The 20,323-nt window shown below is 41.1% G+C and overlaps 1 protein-coding gene across 4 annotated transcripts; it reads right to left on the reverse strand.

The window, feature by feature from the left end:
• Nucleotides 1-1,546: 1,546 nt before the first annotated feature.
• CANX (calnexin) lies at nt 1,547-19,775 on the reverse strand. 4 transcript variants are annotated; one of them, XM_058848513.1, is made up of 15 exons: nt 19,682-19,775; nt 11,823-12,011; nt 11,288-11,361; nt 10,703-10,761; nt 10,333-10,474; nt 8,962-9,043; nt 7,633-7,825; nt 6,542-6,731; nt 5,702-5,815; nt 5,071-5,227; nt 4,542-4,757; nt 4,016-4,135; nt 3,775-3,913; nt 3,527-3,615; nt 1,547-2,923 (listed from the first exon to the last, which is right to left on the reverse strand). In XM_058848513.1, the coding sequence occupies exons 2-15, from the start codon at nt 12,006-12,008 to the stop codon at nt 2,870-2,872; spliced, it is 1,815 nt and encodes a 604-aa protein (XP_058704496.1). In that variant the 5' UTR covers nt 12,009-12,011; nt 19,682-19,775; the 3' UTR covers nt 1,547-2,869. The 4 variants fall into 4 exon arrangements, with proteins under 4 accessions (XP_058704496.1, XP_058704498.1, XP_058704497.1 ...); XM_058848515.1 differs by having other exon boundaries at nt 19,721-19,743; XM_058848514.1 differs by lacking the exon at nt 19,682-19,775 and adding an exon at nt 19,581-19,603.
• Between the last annotated feature and the right edge of the window lie 548 nt (nt 19,776-20,323).

Below are 20,323 nucleotides of genomic sequence, written 5' to 3' on the forward strand. Positions count from 1 at the left end.
CAAGCTGTGACAATTCAGTACTGAGCAGAGCCAGTGAAGGTCGATCACATCCAGGGACACTGCTGGAAGGGGTTAGTGGGTTAGATGCACCCTGACCTATCAACCACCCCTGCCACCCACTGGCTCCAGGGGCAAAGCTGCTCTCAGCACTTGTGCCTTGTGTGTCAGAGCCCACGGGTTTTGTTTTGATTCACCATGTCAGCCTAACACAGCCCTCCCCACTCTCAGACACAGCACATCAAGCTCAGCATCCTTTTCAGGAGCTGCCATCCTTGGCTGCACAGACACAAAGGCCCAAATACACCTTCAAAGATCTGTGACCGTTCCAAACACAGTTCACAGGTTACAGCCAGGTGGAGTTTCACTACTCTAAAAAACACAGCTATGCTTTATGCACTCAGGATAAGCAGGTCGTTATATTTTTTTCCTCTAAGACTTTAAAAGTAAGAGCAATTCTAAGGTCAAACTGAGGCACCCAAGCCAAAAAGCAGGATAAAAAGTAACTTGAGTTGTCTATCCATTTTGGAAAGTCTTCATTTATTGTAGTGATTATTCAAAGCATACACTATGGTATCAAAAAAAGCCGTAACATGCAGACAGGAGACTTTTTCAGGAGATTTAGCAGAAGCAAATGTAGATTTACAATTAGCTTTAATATAATGCTATTTAAAAGCTGATAGCAGATCTCAAGTTCACTTTTGATGCTTTGAAAGAACATGTATGCACAGGGATTGTTTGGGAGTTTAAGGCAATTTGCATATTAAGATAAAAAAAACATTAATTAGATTTTTATGTTGTGCTCAAAACATTAGCTGAATTGAAACCATTTATACATACTTCATCTCAAAGGACTGAGAGTCATAAATAGCAGCTGCTCCTTGATAAAAATACAGTCCTGAGAACAAGCTAATAGCAATGCTTAAGCTATGACATCTTCCATGTCAGAGTATAAGCTATTTTTGCAATAAGGAGCAGTATTGACCAGGTGTTCAACAGGCAAAGGCATTCTAAACATGCAATAGCTCCCAACAGAAGTCTGAAATTACTTCCAGTATCTTGCTTACAATAGTTTATTTGTACACTGCAGAGAGATCAAGAAATCCTGCTATGCATTTGTGATCACTAATATTTCAAACACAACAACCAAGGGATACAACATAAGGACAGGCAGCAAAAGGCATTTTACAAAAAAACAAAAAAAAAACAAAAAAAAAAACCAACCCAAAACAAGAGTCTTTTAGTAATTGGTTAGATTGTTTGCAAGGTAATTGGAACACTCTTCCCCCCACAACCCCTGGGAATTATTCCACACTATACCTATCATGTGACCAAACAACACTGGAGTGTTAAAGTTCAGTGCAAGAAGAATAATTTCAGGACATTTAATTTCATTCTAAACAAAGGCGAAAGTTTATCTATATAGACATCCAAATGCCAACGTATTTGGTACAGTGTAATGAATTACATCCATCTCACCCTCAGAGGTAATGCTCTTGTAGTGCTCACCTGCATTCCACAAAAAAAAAAGGTGTTTGAAACAGTGTAGTATGGTAGACTCGACACTTTAAAAAAATTTATTCAGCTGGAATTGGAATTTGCTAACATTTACAATATAATTTAGAATGCACTTGTTACATGAAGAGCAGATAAAAGGACTTAAAACAGTTTCACATACCAGTTAAGAGATTCCACAAGCCCCTTCCCCACCTACAATACTGACATCTTGGTTGTGGTTTTTTTTTTCCTTAACAAATACTCAGTTCAACTTGTCTACCTGCCTACCTCCCCCATTTCTACAGCAGACATACAGTGACAACAGTGAGAGGATATGGGATACCGTCTTATTCAGTGTTTGGACCCTGGAAAGGAGCAGGCCTAGCTATGAAATTGAGTTTGACAATGAGCTGAGCATGAAGAGCTTCAGCAACTGAGGCAAAGCTGCTCTCAGGAAGAGCTGTATCGTCACAGAGAGAAAAACACGGGTGGCTGAACAGAGGGCAAAGGGGGAAGTAGCATAACCACACCTCTCCAGCAACCCTCAGCTTTACAAAGAGAGTTCAAGAGCAAATCAAATTGGTTGCCTGCAAGCTCCGCAGGATTATATGTCACACTGAGATGACCCACTCCAAGTCCTAGATCATTTGTCAACATTTAACAGGGCTTTAGCCATGAATAGTATGCATATATTCTGTGGACTGACTAACCATGTCCTTCCACCCCTTCTTCATCTTTCCCCTTCCCCCAAAAGGATGAGGTTGATTGGTTAGAGTTTCACTACTGGTTTCCCCATACATCCCCCCCAGTTGTTTTTAGTTTGGAGGGTAGGGGTGTTGTCAAATGCATTGACAACTTTCCTTCGAACAATTACCAGATTTTAAGGGGTATAAAGACATTGGTGCATTTAGGAATTTACATATCTGTAAAAAAAACTAGTTATAAAACTGCATTTTTATCACCTAGCACTTTCAAGATTCATTGTTATATTTCACTAATTAATATATTAAATTAAGCCAAGGTTCGAGACTGGAAAAATTCTACCAATCTACTCAAGAACAGAAAAGAATATTTAAAACCAAAAATGAAAAGGTTAGTTATGTTACATTCCAAAATCCACAGCCCATTAAATGCCTTCTTTCTACAGGAATGATACTCTTTAAAACAGATGATTGCAAATATTTTACTGCTAGACACTCCATTACATTGGATAGTGTGACTGGAACCTGTGGATGGTGAAATCTTGAGGTTTCTCCAAGTTTCAATGTAAGGTGTCCAAGGTCCTCTCGCAGAACCATGTTTGAAAACAACAAAAAAAACCCGAAAACAAACAAACAAAAAAAAGAAATCACAGATCAAGTTCTTATGACTTTTTTCAATCTTTCCTTGGCTTTCTGTTTCTGGGTGATCTATTCACAGTTTCCTCCTCCTGCAAGAAAGTAAGTTATGTAAACATCAATAAAACAAAACCTAAATATACCTTCAGTAACCATTTTGAGACACAAAAATCTATGACAAATAATCCACTTTCACTTCTACTTTAGATTTTAATTTTTGGAAGGACCGACTGCTGAAAGCAGTTTGTGGCAAACAGGCAAATTCTTTGTTTTCACAGTGGATGTAACTACTTGTTCGAAGTGCTCAACAGCTTCTGCTGCTGGGAGAATCCTTTAACTTCAAGCAACACTCCACCCATTTTTGAGTCAGCCATTGTGTCAGTGTGGAACACTTCAGGTCACATCCTGACTGCACTGGAAGCTGAATAAGCCTTTTGCCTCAAGAAGATGCCTTCCAACAGTCACACTCTTCTCTCAAGGCAGACTCTACAGCAGAGCCTTTAGCAGGGTGCCCTAGACTGCTGTAGTTAGCCACAGCAATTTCTATTCTTCAGGGTCATCAAGTTTTTCAAAGTTCTAAACTGGGAGGGAGGGTCACATGAGCCAGGTTCACTTTTAACCCTGTAGTAAGGTCTGTTCTACATAACATACGAAAGAAAATGCACAAGCTTCCTTCAACGATTAAGCACTCTCACCTCTGATGCAGGTTTTCTGTCTTCTTCCTCCTCCTCTTCTTCCTCCTCTTGACTAGCACTTCCTAGATCAGCATCACTTTTCTGCTTCTCTTCAAAGGGAAATAAAAAAAGAAAATAAAATGAAAAAAAAAAAAATCAGTCTCCTTTCTGACATCTTTAGTTCACCATTGGCTTGATTCCATATCTGCCAATCCTGCTGGTTTATTTTTTCAGGGAGAACATCATTCAAGATTATCTAGTTTACCTACCAAGCTTTTCCTCATTTGCGTCCTCTTCTTCCTCCTCCTCTTCTTTTTCCCCTCTATCTTTTTCTTCTTCTTTCTCATCATCCACCACATCAGGCTGAGGAGCATCAGTCTTCTTGTACTCTGCAGCACTTGGCTGTTTCTGAAAGGCAATGACAAACCCAGGCAATTATTTGTGACACTCAGGCACATTTTCTGAACCTCCTTTTAAACACAAGACTAATTAACAGAGGAAATACATTACCTTCCCAGAACAGCAGAAAAGGACAACAAGGAACACTGGCAAAGCCACAGTGAGGATGTAGACCACCCAAAGCCAGGGACGCTCTTCAGCAGCTGCCATCATCTGGCCCACAACACCGGGCTGTAAGACCAGAAGAACTTTCAAATTCCACCCCATAAAGGAAGTTGTCGCAGCTAAGCTTTCTAAGCTACAGAATTTTCAAATAGGCTTTTTGCAACTTTAAACATTGTATTTCAGACATCAAAAAAATTCAAGCTAATCTGCACAAGTACTTTTTCCATAGCTTACAAATTAAGAATTATTCAGAACAGTCCAAATATCAGTGCAAAAATTCAGAAGAGAGCAATGAGTACTCTTAGTTACTTATATTAATACCCTGTAATTATGAATTAAAGCTCTGACCTGGTTTAGCAAAACCCTCAGCCTTAGCACATACAGGCATATATTGACAAAGGCTGTGAAGAGAATTGCAGAGGTGCTTCTACTGTTCCACTCAGCAGCACACGATTAAACCTTCCTCTCTCACCTCTGCAGCACCATCAGCTGCCTTTTTTAGTCCCCATCCATCACTGGCCCAATCATCAGCTACAGCTCTTTCAGTACAGATGATGAAGTTGTCAAAAAAGATGTCAGATGTCATGGACCATAACTCAAGTCCCACAGCACTGAAGGGAGTCATCTTGAAAGGTTCCAAGTCTTCAAAAAAATCTGGGTTTGGGATCTTTCTAGGTTTCCATATACCCTAGGAAAGACAAAAGACAATCAGCCTCATCTACTAGAAGACAAATTTTAGTTTTCAGCCCATTATGAATGGAGAGATATAACAATCCATTGCACTTAATTGCAACATCTTCAGGTGCAACTCACCAGTCTTTGGGAATCAATACAATGAAGCACTGCCTGGTAAGAAAGCACTTTGAATCTGTCCACTTGAAACACAGTACAATCACAACAGCACTTGAATTTTTAATTACCATGTGCTGAATCTAAATCATTCTGCCTTTTGTAAGAGAGATGCTGCATTGACCACCAGCTTAAGTAATGAGAACACCAACCTGATAGTTCACATTATCAATCATAGGAGGCTTCCATTTGCCTTTGTAGTTGGGATTGTCAATCATCGGACGCTGCCAGGCACCACAGCCAGGAGCTGTCTCACATTTAGGATTTGCAATCTGAGGTGCCTCCCATTCACCATCCATATCTTCATCCCTGAAAAGGTAAATTAAGTTTTGAAGTCCACCCCTTGCCTTCATACAGAATAAGGCTCAGAAAATGTCTGACTTCTGGGAAAATCAAAATTCCTACCACTACATGGAGATATGAAAACTTTGTATAGTATAGATCTGCAGATAAATATACTGCAGAAGGAACAAGGATTTCAAAGATTAATAGTGAAGCACAGAAGATCAACAGAAGTCAGTCCCTGAGCACAGGCTCCCCCACTGCCCCTTCCAAGTACATTCTACTTCAAGGTGAACATCCCTGCCCTGTTCTGCTTACAATCACAGAAGAGTTGAAAAATGCAGAGGTGAATGCAGAACATGAGTCCTCAGACCCCTGCCTTCTACTTTTGAAGAAAAATAGCCTGAAGAGCAACTTTGTCAGCAAGCAACAATGAACTGCAAACATCAGTACCAAAGTCATTAAATATTTGCTGCCATTTGCAACAGGCAGCAAACTTACCAATCTTCAGGTTTCTCAGCATCAGGGTCTGCTACGTATTCTGGCTCATCATCCAGCCAGCCCTCTGGTTTCACAGCATTTTCATCTGCGATCTTTGCAGGAGCATCCTCATCCCTTGAGGGCAGAGCATTTTGTGTTAATAGACACAACACATAAGAATTCTTAAGCCCAAGGCATGAATTCTGAACAAGCCCACTGCTCTAGACAGCCAGCCACCTTCCCTTCTTGTCAGGGTCATCCCATGATTTCAGAAAGGAATTGCACTACAATCCTAACACATGTACCTCATGGCATATCAAGGTGCTAACTGCAAAGTACTACTATTAATTTTTCAAAAACCAATCTAGAAAGGGCATAGTACAGCAAATGCCATTTCTTAGCAGCAGCTGCAAAAATACGTTTGTGCTTGAAATTGAGTATACAATTTACAAAGCACAGTTACAAAGCCAGAAAGGCAGAAAGTTTCTGACTTAGGGAGTCAGCTTTTTCAGTTACCTTATCTATACATTACACAAAACAAATACCAAGATCCTTCAGCTATACCTTCTGCAGGTCATCTTTTGATCTCATCAAGGATGAAAGCAACAGGTAGCATAGGTATTTCTGTAAAATCTTTTTCTGTGGTCAACGCAAGAACAGGAGCACTAAGCAGAAATTCCAGAGAATGTGAAACCTCTCTGCCTTTGCCTACCGAAGCAGGCAAAGATGCCTAAACTGGCTGTGTTTTGATTACAAGGGTGAGACTCAAAACCTTCCATAAGTCATGTGAGAAAGACATTTTAATCAGGACCAAACTATCAGGCTAAGGACTCCCTCAGTTGCACCCTTCCAACACCTTACCAGTCATCTGGTTTAACAGCATCTGGGTCTGGGATTTTTGGTCTCTCATCCCAGTCTTCAGGCTTCTGGTCATTTGGGTCTTCAATCTCTCGGGGTGGATTCACAGGAGGAGACATATCATTTAGCAAATTCCCACTGTTGACAACTGTTTGATCAACCAGTATCTCAAAACTATTGTCAGGATTCAAGACTGCAAGGAAAATGTTGATGTAGTCACTGCATGTACGATACAAAGCATGAGTCATAAAAGCATCACTCATTTCTGCTGTACAACCCAAGCTACCACCTACCCATCAACTGCTTTAAGGAGCTGCTAAGAACCTTTCTCCTTACACCAAAGTGCAACTAGTGATGGTGCACCACATCTCACCCTGTGAGAAGGCAGACTACTGGCAGAAGTCCTACGTGTGTTAAAAGCACAGAAGTTTGTAGATTTAGCAGTTACCACAACAAGTTGACTTTGGCACAGTAAGTATTGCTTTAGTAGTAAGAATGCATATACACATATTCTACTCCAAACTAAGACTTCCTAATAATACTGACTAACAGGATTTTAATCTCACTTTTTTATCTACTGTTCTCTCTGTAGTAGGAAAAGCTAGAGACACTCCTAAGTACTTCCTGAAAGATTTTGATCATAGCTAATATACCAGACACTATTTTCAAGAACTCCTGAGTTTGTCTGGTACATGAAAGCAGAAAAAAACCCAAACAAAATTAAACCACAATGTCTCTACATCTAAAGTTTAGTGTACCCCACGTTACTCAGAGGCAGCATTCAGGCAGTTTATATATGCTGATAACTATTTCAAATATACTTAGTTCAAGTTACTTACAACTGCCCTGAAATTTAGTTTTCCTTTAAGTGTTAAGTTCAAGTTGCACAACCTTTCTTACCTGAATCAAGATTTCCTGGAAGGATGAAATAAGCCTTCTCATAGACAATCAGTTTTTGCATTTGAAGCTTTCAAGTGGTTTTTAGTTGTATGGTGCATTGGCACAAATAGTCACCTGTTCACCTGTCTCACTTCATGAGCTTTTGGTGCAGAAAATAAGTAATTATTACCATACATAGTTAGTAGTTAACATACCTAGAGTATAAAGATGAGTCTTCTTATCAGTAAAGTAAGTTTTCAGATCTGCATCTGGACGCTTTGCATGCTTCTCCTCGTATTTGCCAGTCTTTGGGTTTTTGTGCCGGAAGATGAAGTGCAATTTGTAGTCCTCTCCACATTTGTCAGGGCCAAACATTATTGTATATGGAGTTTTGTCATGGAACTGATCCTTTAAAAACAACACAATACTTCACTCCATTATTTTGAAATGCAACTTAAGTCATTGCCTGGCATAAGAATTACCAATTCATGAAAAACTGTTCTGCAACTTGGATATCAAGCCCATGAAGTCCCCACACTAAAGTTTACGTTCCTTGTATAAGCCTCCAGGAAAAACAATGTGCTTAGAACTATCCCAGCTATTTTGTGTTGCACCTTTGGGCTGTACTTTCCACATGGAAAACACCAGCTATTCAAGTGTTATCAGAAAGATTAGTGTGACACCTACAATGTTTAAGTATATCTCTACTTTACAACAAAGTATTTTAAAAGCTATCAGTTAGAAGTATCATCTACAACCAATAATGAAAGGCTAGCAAAACCACTGAGTTTCTTTCACACTAAGTGAAAAGCAGCACTAAAAGCGAAGCCAAGCTGCATTTCGTCTACACTTATTACCTGAGCTATGCCTCAATCTAATTGGATATAATCACCATTGAACTCTACAAGTCTATTTGTTCTTGTGATAATGTTATCTGAAAATTCAGTGCATGTTTGAAACTGATTAGGCAGCCAAGTTGTATTCTGGGTGTTTGTGGTTGTTTTGGAGTTTTTAACAGTTTGGAAATTGTATTAATAATACAACTCCAATGAGACTGCAGAAGGAAAGGAGAAGGATGGACAACAAGTCTTAAAATGTACATCCTATAAAGTCTAGGAAAATGGCTAAAGAAAACCCATAGGCTACAAGAGCCTACACAAGGTTACCCAGCAGTTCAGCTTTGTCTGAAGAGGGTAAACCACTTCAATGAGAGGACAAAATGCAGTTCGTAGGCCTTAGGAGCTGGCCACTCTCCCAAGCACCTCCTGTTTAATTCTAGAACCCAGGAAAACCTGAAGTACTGCAGAGTTTGGCAAAGGTCTACAGCTGCTCAGCTATTACAGAACTTCAGTTTCCACTCAAGGGGCCGTCACATTTCAGTACTTATCCTCTCCAACTGAAAGCACTGGGAAAATGATGAGTGCAAAGTACTTGGGCAATCAGGCTCCACTGCCTTCACTAAAAGGGTTTTTTCTGAAAGAAGTGAAGGGAAAAAAATTCAAGTTCTTTCACAGCTAATACCCAAAAGTAGTAGCATTACTCACCAGGTTCAACTCAGGGGTTTTTGAAAGCAGTTTCACATAGGCCCCACCACACTCTATTCCATTTTGGAAGTTTACTTCATACCTAATTTTAGTTTTGGATAGAAGAGGGGAGAGCACATGTTTTACATGGGGAAAATTTTTTTTGTAATACACAATTACCATTTTTTCCAATATAAATTAACAGTAATACTGTTTTGTTGTTTGCTTTAAATCAATTATCCTGTGAATATTAAAGATATAGATATATAAAGATATACTGAAAATATTCACAAGAACCTGAGAAACAGGAAAAATTTGAAGATTTTAGAATTAACCTGACTGAAAAGATTAAAGAAATTGAGCGCTGTCCTAGAAGATAATGACCTAGAAGTAGAGAGGAGGAAGAAAAAGCTTTCCGGTATATCACACTTCAACAGGGATTGAGCCAAACCAATTATTTTCCCCACAACTACTACAGTAGATAGACAACTCAATTTGTAAGACTAAAAAGCAAAAACAATTTAATTTTAGGAGAAGCCCTTTAGGGTTATAAGCATACAACAGTATATTTAGGGATGCCAAGGAGCCTGAAAAAGGCAAAATATCTCTGTCAGGAATAAGCTAAGTGTGCTTGATCCTCTCACAATGCCAGCAGCTGAAGTGGATGACCATTGGGCTTTATTTTTAGCCTTGTATTTTGAGCCAAAACTAAACAGTGCAAAACAAAGTGACCAATTCATTATCTTTTGCAAATACAAATTAATTTACTCTTTGTTTAAAACTGAAAATGTCACTAATAATGCACAATTCACAGCTCTCACTGATTTGTTTTTCCCCTGACTTGCTTGTCTAACACACATGCAAGTAGATTCTTCTACAAGAGTCATGAGCAGAGCTATGTAAGGTGTTCATTTTTCATGGCAAATGAACTAAGACACAGGAAGGAGGAAACAAATGCATCTTTACCCATCTGTCCACTTCCCCTCACAAACAGGGGACAGTTTCCTGTACAAAAAAGTGCACTGACCTACTTACAGACCAGCATTCGTTCAAAAGGACAAGGACTTCCACAATTAGCAGTACAAAGGTCAGTTGCCTGACCTTGTTACTACAATTAAATCAAGTGAACTGAAGCCACAAGACAGGTTACCAAGTCTAGTTTGCAGAGACTTCTTCCTTTCCCAGGCTTCAGAAGGACCCATGCTGCTACTAACTCTCCATTTTGGCAATCTGAGTTACTATTTTACTCTTACTCAAAACAGTATAATAATATGTTACAGCATCTTGTGTCATCTAGACCCCCAGTCAACAAAAGCTCAGTTATGGAATTAACCTCAGCTTGCTATCATGTTACTCTGGAATCAACAGAACACCAAATTATTCTTTACTTACTGTATAATAAGGGGTTTGGTATCAAACACAAATGGCTTGGAGAGTTTGGATGAAATTGCATGATGCTTGGCTCGGGTTACCATTACAAGCCCTTTGTCTCCTGGAAGCTTTGTTTCCTTCATGTCTTGGACTTCCCATTTACCTGGGGAAGAAATTGACCAAAAATTCATTTATTTTAAAATCTCCAAGTGGATACTTTGTTTAAATCAGAAGTACATTTTATATTGTTAGCAAGGTATATAAACCTCCTCCCCATTTTCTTCACTGAATATAATTTTATCTGAGAAACAGAAAAGTAAGACTTGCACTTCTTCCTCATACATGACAAACATCAGAAACATTTATCATCCAAAACCTGGGTTGAACTCACCATCATATTTGGCAATTTCATCATCTGTATCATCTTTCTTGGCTCTGGAAAGGATCCATCTAGAAGACAGACACACAATGGTTGGAAAACCATGTTTCCCCCCTCCACCAAACACACACTAAAAATCCTACCCTTAGGATAAGGCAACCCTTGCTGTTTCATGACTACACCCCAGTATCTCGATCCCCTGAGAAGTTCTGTTCCCAAATCTACAAACTTTTCTGTGTTTGCCACTTCCCATGCCAAGGTAAGACCATGGCCTCATGAGCAAGTACCTCACTCCTGTAGAAAAAAACCAAACAAAACAGAAGTAGCACCTTATCATCCCCACATCACCTCAGGAAAGTTAAAAAAGCAACATATAATGGCCTCACCTCCCCTTTATTACTAGAACTTGATGAAATACTGGTTTAACTCAGTATTCAAACAGCTGGCCTCAAGAAGTCATTACTGTAATCCCAACTGAACGGGGGCCCTTTGATTCAGTTTTGAATAACACAAGTTCTGCAGAGAGGGTTTCATTGCCTTTCACCAAATAATTTTACATTATTTGCTGTAACAAACTATCCTTCAGATTATACTCACCCATCCAGAGTTCCTTTATCAAAAGATTCCGCAAAATACACTTCACCAGTTGGGACAGGAGGCCTGTAAGTAACCTATTGAAAAAGGGGGGGCATTTATGCATCTTTCAAGACACATTCTTTATTCTACAGAAATACAGGCATATAAAGCTTACACTCCCTCCTACACTCAAGTAAAGCTCACCTGGACATTCCTGAAGCATACACACAGAAATTACATAAATATTGCTGCTTGTGCCAAGTTGTTGTACTCTTGTCTGCAACTAAAACTCAAGTATATACCTAGCTGGAAATTTTAGCATTAACTCCTGATACAACACAGATTTCAAGGTTAGATCTAAGTCTTCTGGAAGAACATGGGGACATGAGAACAGGAACATAGCAGCCAACCTTAATTCCAAGCCCTACTCCCAGATAACATCTTTAATAACATTACAGCATACTAAAGGTTAAGAAAGTAAAGACAACTCCGATCAGACTCATATTAACCAAAACACAAGCAGTAATTCAATTGTTAAAAAAGTTCTGTGCCAAACCTTTGGAGCTGGAGGAGGACTGCTTGTTTCAGACTTTGACTCTTCTACCTCCTCAATACCATCATCCAAGTCATCCTCAATATCAACTACATCATCAGCATCATTGTCTTCATCCATATCATGTGCCTGGACAGCAAGGATCCCAAGGGCTAGCAGGGTCACGCACAGTAGCCATTTCAGCTCCATGTTCTGAATAAATAAGGCAAAGTGGTCAAGCCAGCACTGCACACAGAGCAACACGCTGCTTCTGTACAAATCTGAGCATCCAAGGCAACAGCTGAAGTGCAAACTTATCTCTCCAGCTCTGTTATTTACTGCATCTGCCTGAGACAGCTCTAAAAGCTGGGGAGGAACACAACATAAAGCTAAGTATTTAATACCAAACAGACATTAACTGAGTGGAGAACCACATGTGCACATTCTGCAGATGATGCTACAGAAGTGTCATAATTTTGGTCTTACACTGCCACAGCCCACAAGCGGAACAGTGGACACATACATGACACAACAACATACGTACCTGTAAAAGCCTAAAAAGATCTATTTCATGCTTATGAAAGACTTTAAAGACACCATGCAGGAACTCAAGCTTCCATTCAGTCAAGAAATTGAAATAAAACTTTCTATTTTATTCAAAAATAGTAATTTTTGCAGAGTAATCAATCTTCATCTCCTGTTCAATATATTTTTGTCCTTTCAAATGCAGAGCTCTGTTGTTTTCAATCATCAAACCTCTTCCCCAGGTTTTATTGTAGAATTACTGGCAACAGTCATTGCTACTACTGGCAGATGCCTATAAGCACTTGAAGCTCCTGGAAAATGCTACTTGATTCAATTCCCTTCTTTCAATCTCTAATTTAACAAGATGACCAAAGAAAGAGTGGCTGTTAAATGAAGCCTTACAGAATTAAAATATCACACTTAAACTAATCCATAAATGCTCAGCACATTGTCACACCTAAAACATGATAGACATTGGCAAGCAGTAGCTTAAAATATCTTGTAAGTAAAATGGGTTTCAATTTTACTTTCTTCCTAGAAAAGTGACAAGATCACTACATCTTTAGGTTGATACAGAAAGCAATGCTCCCAGAACACTGCTCTGTTTCATCTGTCCAAAATGCTCACAACAACAACCTGTGCCTTGCTCTTCTTTCCTCCTCTGAATCCCACTGCAAATTTTCCTTCCAAAACCAGAGGTGTAACTGAGACTGAATTTTTTTGAAGACAAGTATAAAACCAAACATCCCTTCCTCCTTCCCTCACACTCCTACCTCACGCTGTAGCCCTGTAGACTTTCAAACATAACTCAAGCAGAGTTAACACTGCCTGTAGGGGCTTAAGATCATGCTAGGAAACAAACTTCCAACTTTCCAAAGCATGTTTAGGCAACTAAAAAAGTTTACAATCTCAAAGGCTTATCACCACTATCCAATATTCCAAAACTACGCTGCATACTAGATCTACCATTCTTAGATTATTTTTTAACTTACTTCTAATGACAGAGAGGATTTTGTAACTTTGTAACTGTAGTTTTATAACTACAACAAAATTGTATTTTGAAGATTTGAGTTGAGGTTTGCCCAGTTTGTCACAACAGCAACATGCAATTGCAGCCAGTTTTCCAACAATAGTGATGGCCTTGAGGATTATGGTCCAAATGCATGTGCACAGACCTCTCCCACTTGGTTCAGGCAACTGCATCCAAACACCTCTGAGCCAAAAGGACAATCGTTCCAGAAGGAAAAGATGACAAAAACTTTCAAGGGCTGTTATATATAAGCAAAGCTTGTTTGCTTAATGCACAGTGTACAGCCAAAACTGAAAACAGTTTCAGACTTCAAAACAGCTCATAGCTCTTAATATTAGTGTGAGAGCCACAACACAAAACCAAGGACTGAAAATGGTCAGGCAGACATCAGTACCCTTCTTGGAGCTGCAAATTTTCTTGCAAAGATAACATGTTCTTCGAATAAACTCATACCCACCAGCATAAAATCAGTACAGAAATGAGAGCCTGAAACTTCATCTGAAAAAATGATCTTTAGAGCCCTGGTTGTGCCCTGTGTGACTGAAGCAACCATGGATGAGACAGCACAAAAACACCTTTCCGTGGAAAGGGTTTCATTTTGTCTTACCTTACCAAGAGGGCTTCACTAAATATTTTTAAAATAGAGACAAATTCAGGAAGATAATATAGTTTTATAACTGCTTTCAAATTATACTATGTAGCTAGAATGAGCATGTCATGATTTGTAAAGTGATACAACAAAGTTAATAATAAAAATATACTAAGGTTAAAAATTCTTGCTTTTCCAAAAGGACAGAGTTTCTGCACCCCTCCTCCCAACCTTGTGCAAAGGGTATTAATGATTTAGCATGCAAGTAATCCTTTAAGTAATCTCACCAGGAGCCAACCAGCATGAAAGTTTTGGTGAAAGAATTAAATCATCCCCCACAACTTTCCTGCCAGTACTGACTCCATTATGTAATAATTACCTACTTCACAATCCCACCTCAACTACAACCCTTTGAAAGTATTTGTTCGCAGCAAATGGACTTTGGTAAATGCTCACACCCAAGTGACAAAGGTACACGGCCTCAGAAATTCCTCTGTCAAAGCATCTTAGTGAAACCAGATAATCTGCCAGGGACCACACAGCAAGGGCAGAACTCTGCTGCTGCTGCACATCTGTGCTCCTGATACAGCCACAGGTATCTACCCTGCTACACTTACCATTTAATGCTCTGTCTGAATCTGAGGCCTTGCTGAACCTCATTTCAAGGAAGAAGTATTTCATGTTCAAGTTCCCAAGCAAGCTTTACACTCTCCAAAAAAAAGAAAGCTAAAAAAGTCTGAAGAGAACATAATCCAGTTTCATGTCCTTACTTTACAGTCATTGGCAAGCAATTGTCATCGGTTCATATTCTTGCAGAAAGCTGCTTAGGACACTTCCTACGTATTAAATCAGTCCCAAATTCAACATAAGCTACCATTTGTATACCTTGAGTACAGACTGGTAGCTTCTGCAACCGCCAGTTATCATGCCAAACTCCTTATTCTGTTTAACCTGAAACAATATTAAAAGCTGACTAAATTATAGAAAAAAGGCACTATGTTCTCAGAAGAGTGATTTAAGTGAAGCACACATTTTTCGATATTTAAAAAGCTACTTCTTTCCATAATGGATGTACTGCTACAGGAAAAAACTTCAAATTCACTTTACACAATCCTTAGGGACACAACATAAACACAATTATGCCCCACTAAATTAGGTTATTCCTAAATAGAAGAAGAGGAGAGATGCAACTCAGGTTTTATACAAAACAGGCATAAATCAACTTTTCAGTGGACCTTTAAGTTGCTGGCAACTACAGGAGTTCAATTAGTCACCTCAAACATAGTCTAACCTTCAGACACTCTCACCTACTCTATTACGATCAGACTTCTTCCTTAAAGAAGCGTCCAATTCCCAAGCAATTACCATCCTTGGCCATTTTTTACTCTGCCTGCACCTCCCCTCTTCAGATTAAACTGTGCAGTATTTGTAAAGGTTGGTGTATTTCTGATCATGCAATTGCCCAAAGTCATTAACAAAGGAACACCTTCATATTAGGTGAGAGCTTCTGACGTCTCTGTTCTACTTCAGCGCAGCCATCACTTTCACCATAACAACGTTTCAAGTCAGAGATAACAACTCCATGCACTTTTTTTTAATAAGGTCTTCAGCCAGTTACAGACACTGGCACACTACTCAGACTGAAGGGAAAACTACTGCAATCCCAAAGTTTGAGACTGTCGGTGCTACAGATTACTTGCTTTCTGCACACACCCATGGCCAGCTTCTAAACCCAGGAAAACTTCAGAGCTGACACTTAAGCACTGTTCACCTGATTGTCAAAAGACTAAAACATCTTACCCTAGATTTATAAGATCAATAGCAGAGTGCTGGAAACAGACTCCTGGAACATCTGCACTACAGACTTTACTTTTTCACAACGTAAAATCAAAACCAAACTGGATTCAGAAACAGAATCAAGATCTCACCCCAAAAGCAGCACTCCTAATATGTAGGACTAAGTGATTGCTACTGCTGGAGTTCCAAGGCTTTCAAGAAAGTCATGCATCTTCAAAGATTAATTTTTAATCACAATTCCCCTTTCTCCGGGCATAAAGGAGAAAGTTCTTCTTAATAATTGTCACAACACTGGAAACGCTCACAAAACAGACAGTTGTCACTATTCTCCCTAACATACATGTCCCCTGGAAGAGACTGAAATTGCCCATAGAGAGGATCTTCAAGTCCTCTGCTATCATTTTTCCAGAACATACTGTTTAGTAACTTCCCTGTCAGGTCAAACAGAGCCTGCAAAACCAGTTTAATCATCTCCTTGGTTACTAATCTATTTCAGTGGTTCATCAAGTCAGTTCCTAATACAGCATATTTCAGAACGTATAACTACATTTGAATGACTATTGGCTATCTGGTTTACTACTTACTCTTTTAAAAAAATAATTAACAGTCAGACTAAATAGATCTTATGAAAATAAGTCACTTACTACAAACTACACCCAGGCAACTTAACTGGATGAGCATCAATGGTTTCTATTTCAGCAATACCTGAAGTCTCAGCTGAGTGATTTAAGCAAAGGCAGAACAAAACCCACTAGCAAAGTCCTGTGCTCCAGACACTGGGTTTCAGTGTGGTATTCACAGCAGAAGAACACCAATGAAAACAAACACAATGCCTCTTGCAAGGCAAGAATAGGAAAGAAAAATTTAAAGTCAAACATAAAGATGATTCATCACAACACAAAACAAAAAAAAAAAAAAAGGCAAGGAAACAAGAACAGAAAGGCTGAGATACAGATACCAATTTTCCCTCTCAAATGAGAGTTCTGTGGATTTTGAGCCAAGGCTTAGTTCCCCTACTTGGTAATGCACTAATTTCCTAAAGTCAGAACTACTGAAGAGCAAAGGAAATCTCTTCTACATCTCGCAATCCCTCTGCCTTCCACATCCTGCCTCCTCTGTGGTGTCAGGGTAACTGTTTACACAGCCTCATGATGAACCAGCCGCTGGTTTAAGATGGCTCGAAGTCCTTCTGCCATGTTATTTTAACCCTGAATCAATACCCCGGGCCAACCCAGGAGCAAAAGCTAAGAGTTGTAGCAGCACCAGAGAAAGTAAGTAGCCAAGGACAGAGGACGTAAAGCTACTGGCAGCAGAGCCAGCTTAATACCACAGTTTCAAGCGCAGTCACCTGCACCTGCCTGACCTGTCCTTAGGCAGACTTGGGAGATGGACATCATGGTGAAGCTGAAAACTGTGTGGCCAAATACTGTAATTTCAACAACCAGTACAGTGCCCCAGCACCCCTCAAAAGGGGACATAATAAAATTATGTTCATGTATATACAACAGCTCATATAATGCAGACAACAGTTTTTCCCCTGAAATACTGTTTTTCAGCTGGACAACTTCCAGCATTGTGAAGAGTCTGCCTTTAACATAACTCAATTAATAACAGACAATGCTAAAGAAAACCACCTTAATAACATGAGAAGAGAGGCAAGAACTCTCCATGGTGGTGGCTTATCCTCCTACACCCTTTTTTTTTCTTCAGCAAGGGGTGGCTGGGATACACTTCTACATGAGGAAGAAGTCTCCTGGAAAGGATTAGCCAAACCTCTCCTGGAGAACCCCACAGAAAAAGCTGCCTCCCGTTTGGGTTGTAGAGAGCACAAACCAGGCAAGGGATTAGGTGTGAAAAGGGAAAGCAACAAAGCTTGCTTTTAATAGGCATTTCAAATATGCCAGTTTCTAAAAATAATGTACAACAGTGCAGATACAGTACAGAAGCAAAAAGCAGATACTGTTTGTCAGCACAGATATCCTTCCTGCAGAACTGGAAGTCCTTGGAGGGTAAAGACAGAGCCGTGAGGCTTTTTGACCTCATAAAACAGATGGGCTGCTAAGAAAATTGTATTAGGTGGGGGTAGATCTGGAGGGACCCCAAGATCTTTGAGACCATCACACCTAGAAATCAATTCAAGTTTACCCTGCTATAGAACTGATTCCAGCAAGAACACACTGCCACCATGATTACTACCAGAGGCAGAAAATCAAAGGCCAGAGCTAAATGCAAGTCTCAGTGCATTCTCCATAATGGATTTATTCATTTACTGAGAGGGAAGCACTACAGCACACCAAATGAGAGGGTAATCTGATGGAAGTTGAAAACTTTCTTACTATTTTACACTAGATTCCCTTCCTAGGAGGGCAGCTGATCCCAGAAAGCAGATTACATATTATACACAGCTTGTGATGGTGCCTGTAAATTGTACAAGTATCTTCTTAATAAAGTGTTTTTAAACTAGAAATACTAAAAGTTAATACAAACACCAAGTTTTAGTCAGACCTTTTCCTAATGTTATTAAGTGTTTTGCATAAGACTATCAAATACAGCCAAATTAACAATAAGGTGGTCTTTGAAGTCAGGTACCTCAGAGTGAACCTAGAGTAATATATATATACCAATCTATATTTAACCATTATTTTATCTGCATTAGCTCATACATTATTATAGTTCTGCTATCTCTTTGCAGTACTTTAGCAACAACCAAAACCACAACGTGCAAAACTGGCCCATAAAACCCATGTGTTAGCTATGCTTACTTGACGACGTTAAGTAAACATACTACATTTAGAAATACATTACATGCCTGGAGACCAGTTTTCAGACATCTAACATACTCTAAATAAGTTCCAGAAAGAGTTTTCCATGATGATCTGCACGAGCTCTGCAGCATTAATTATATTAACGCTGATCATATTGAGGTCTGAACCTTTACAATTACTACTACCATTAATACGTGGTAGCATTACACTTCACAACCAAATCACCTGCAGCATTTCTCTTTCTGTAGCCTAGAAAGTTCTGAACCACAAATCTGCATGTGAAAGTTCACACTTCAGAATCACTACAGATAAGAAAGCAGTGTGCTGTACATGCTTTAATTCAAAGGTGTGTATTTTATTTCTTTTAAAAGCACACAATATAATCCTCAACCAGAAATGAGAAATAAGGTGTCATTTATACATTATTTTAGAGACACCCAATGCGAACAATATTTGGGGGACAAAAATCAAAGCAGGCACTTCAATTTCTTTAAATTCTCAGATCTTCCTGCTGCAGATTCCTCGCCTGCACTTCACCTGTTGGGCCTCCAGCTCCGCGCCCTGAGCCCCCCTTTCCAGAGGCTTCTCCTTCCCCTCGCACAGCCCCAACCAGGCCCACGCCATGCTCCGCACCCACCTCCTGTTCGCCCTTTGCGGGGCTTCATGTGGAGCACGTTCAAAATTATTTCCGACACTAGAACATGTAGCCTGATAAAACCTAAACCACGCGCTGCCCACATCTCCGTCCGACCCTCGCCTCCCTCCCGGTTCCACCCCACGGCTCTGGTACCAGCCGCTGCCCAGAGCGGCGTTCCCAGAACTTACCAGAAGAGCCGCCGCTCCCCCCAGGCCGCTCCGAGCCCTGCGGGTGCCGGGCGGGACCCGGCGCCGCCGCCGCAGACCCGCGCCCGCCCCCGGCCGCAGGGGCCTCCCCAGGCCGTTCCTCTGCCCTGACTCCGGGGGGTTCCCGCCCCCTTCCACCCCCGGGATGGGGCCGGGACCACGCACGGGCCGCCCACCCCCCAGGGCCCAGCAGCGCCCCGCCGCACGCCCCACGACAGGCCCAGCTCCCCCACCGCCTCACGCCGCGGGCGGGTCCGTTCCTCGCTCCCTCGCTCCGATGTTCTGGAGCCGCAGCGGCTGTGGAGGAAGGGCACGGACGAACGGACACACTCACCCTCCGCCACCCCGGCCACCGCCGCCGGGCTCCCCTCACCTCCGTCACGTGCCCGCACGCCCGCCGCCGCCCGCCTATCTGCCGCGCGCCAGCCCCACCCCCGCCTCACGGCACTCAGCCTCTCCCATTGGCGGACAGCGCGCCCATCCGCCCGCCCAAACTCCGATCTTGCGCTCTGATTGGCTAATAATACCGCCGCTCAACAGCGGCCCGCCTCTAAACACGCCCCCAACGGCGCTGCCCTTCGTGGAGCGCTGTCATTGGTTGGCGGGGTTGCAGGAAGTGCCGGCTGATTGGGTGGTTGCGGGCAGGACGTTAGGATGTGGGCGGGGTCTCAACGGGTCTCGGTCCAGGGGCGCTGCGGAGGCTGACAGGGCGTTGCGGGCGGTAGGGGGCGGTAAGGGGCGGCAGGGGGCGGGGCCAGCACCGCATCACGCCCTCCCCGCGCCCCCCCATCCCCTCACGCCCCTCACCCGCTGCCTCATAAAATATCGTTGTGTTAAACAGCAAAGCCATCTTTGTGTCTTCTCGTTCCTTAGAAGAGATGTTCAGGTTTTCTTGCCTCTTCAGAAAATTCAGTGTGTCCGGTGTTTTTTTTGGCTCAACTACAAGCCGAGGTTTTAATAAAATAGTGAGCAGTGA

Source organism: Poecile atricapillus, chromosome 13, assembly GCF_030490865.1.
Source record: "Poecile atricapillus isolate bPoeAtr1 chromosome 13, bPoeAtr1.hap1, whole genome shotgun sequence".
Lineage (NCBI taxonomy): Eukaryota > Metazoa > Chordata > Aves > Passeriformes > Paridae > Poecile > Poecile atricapillus.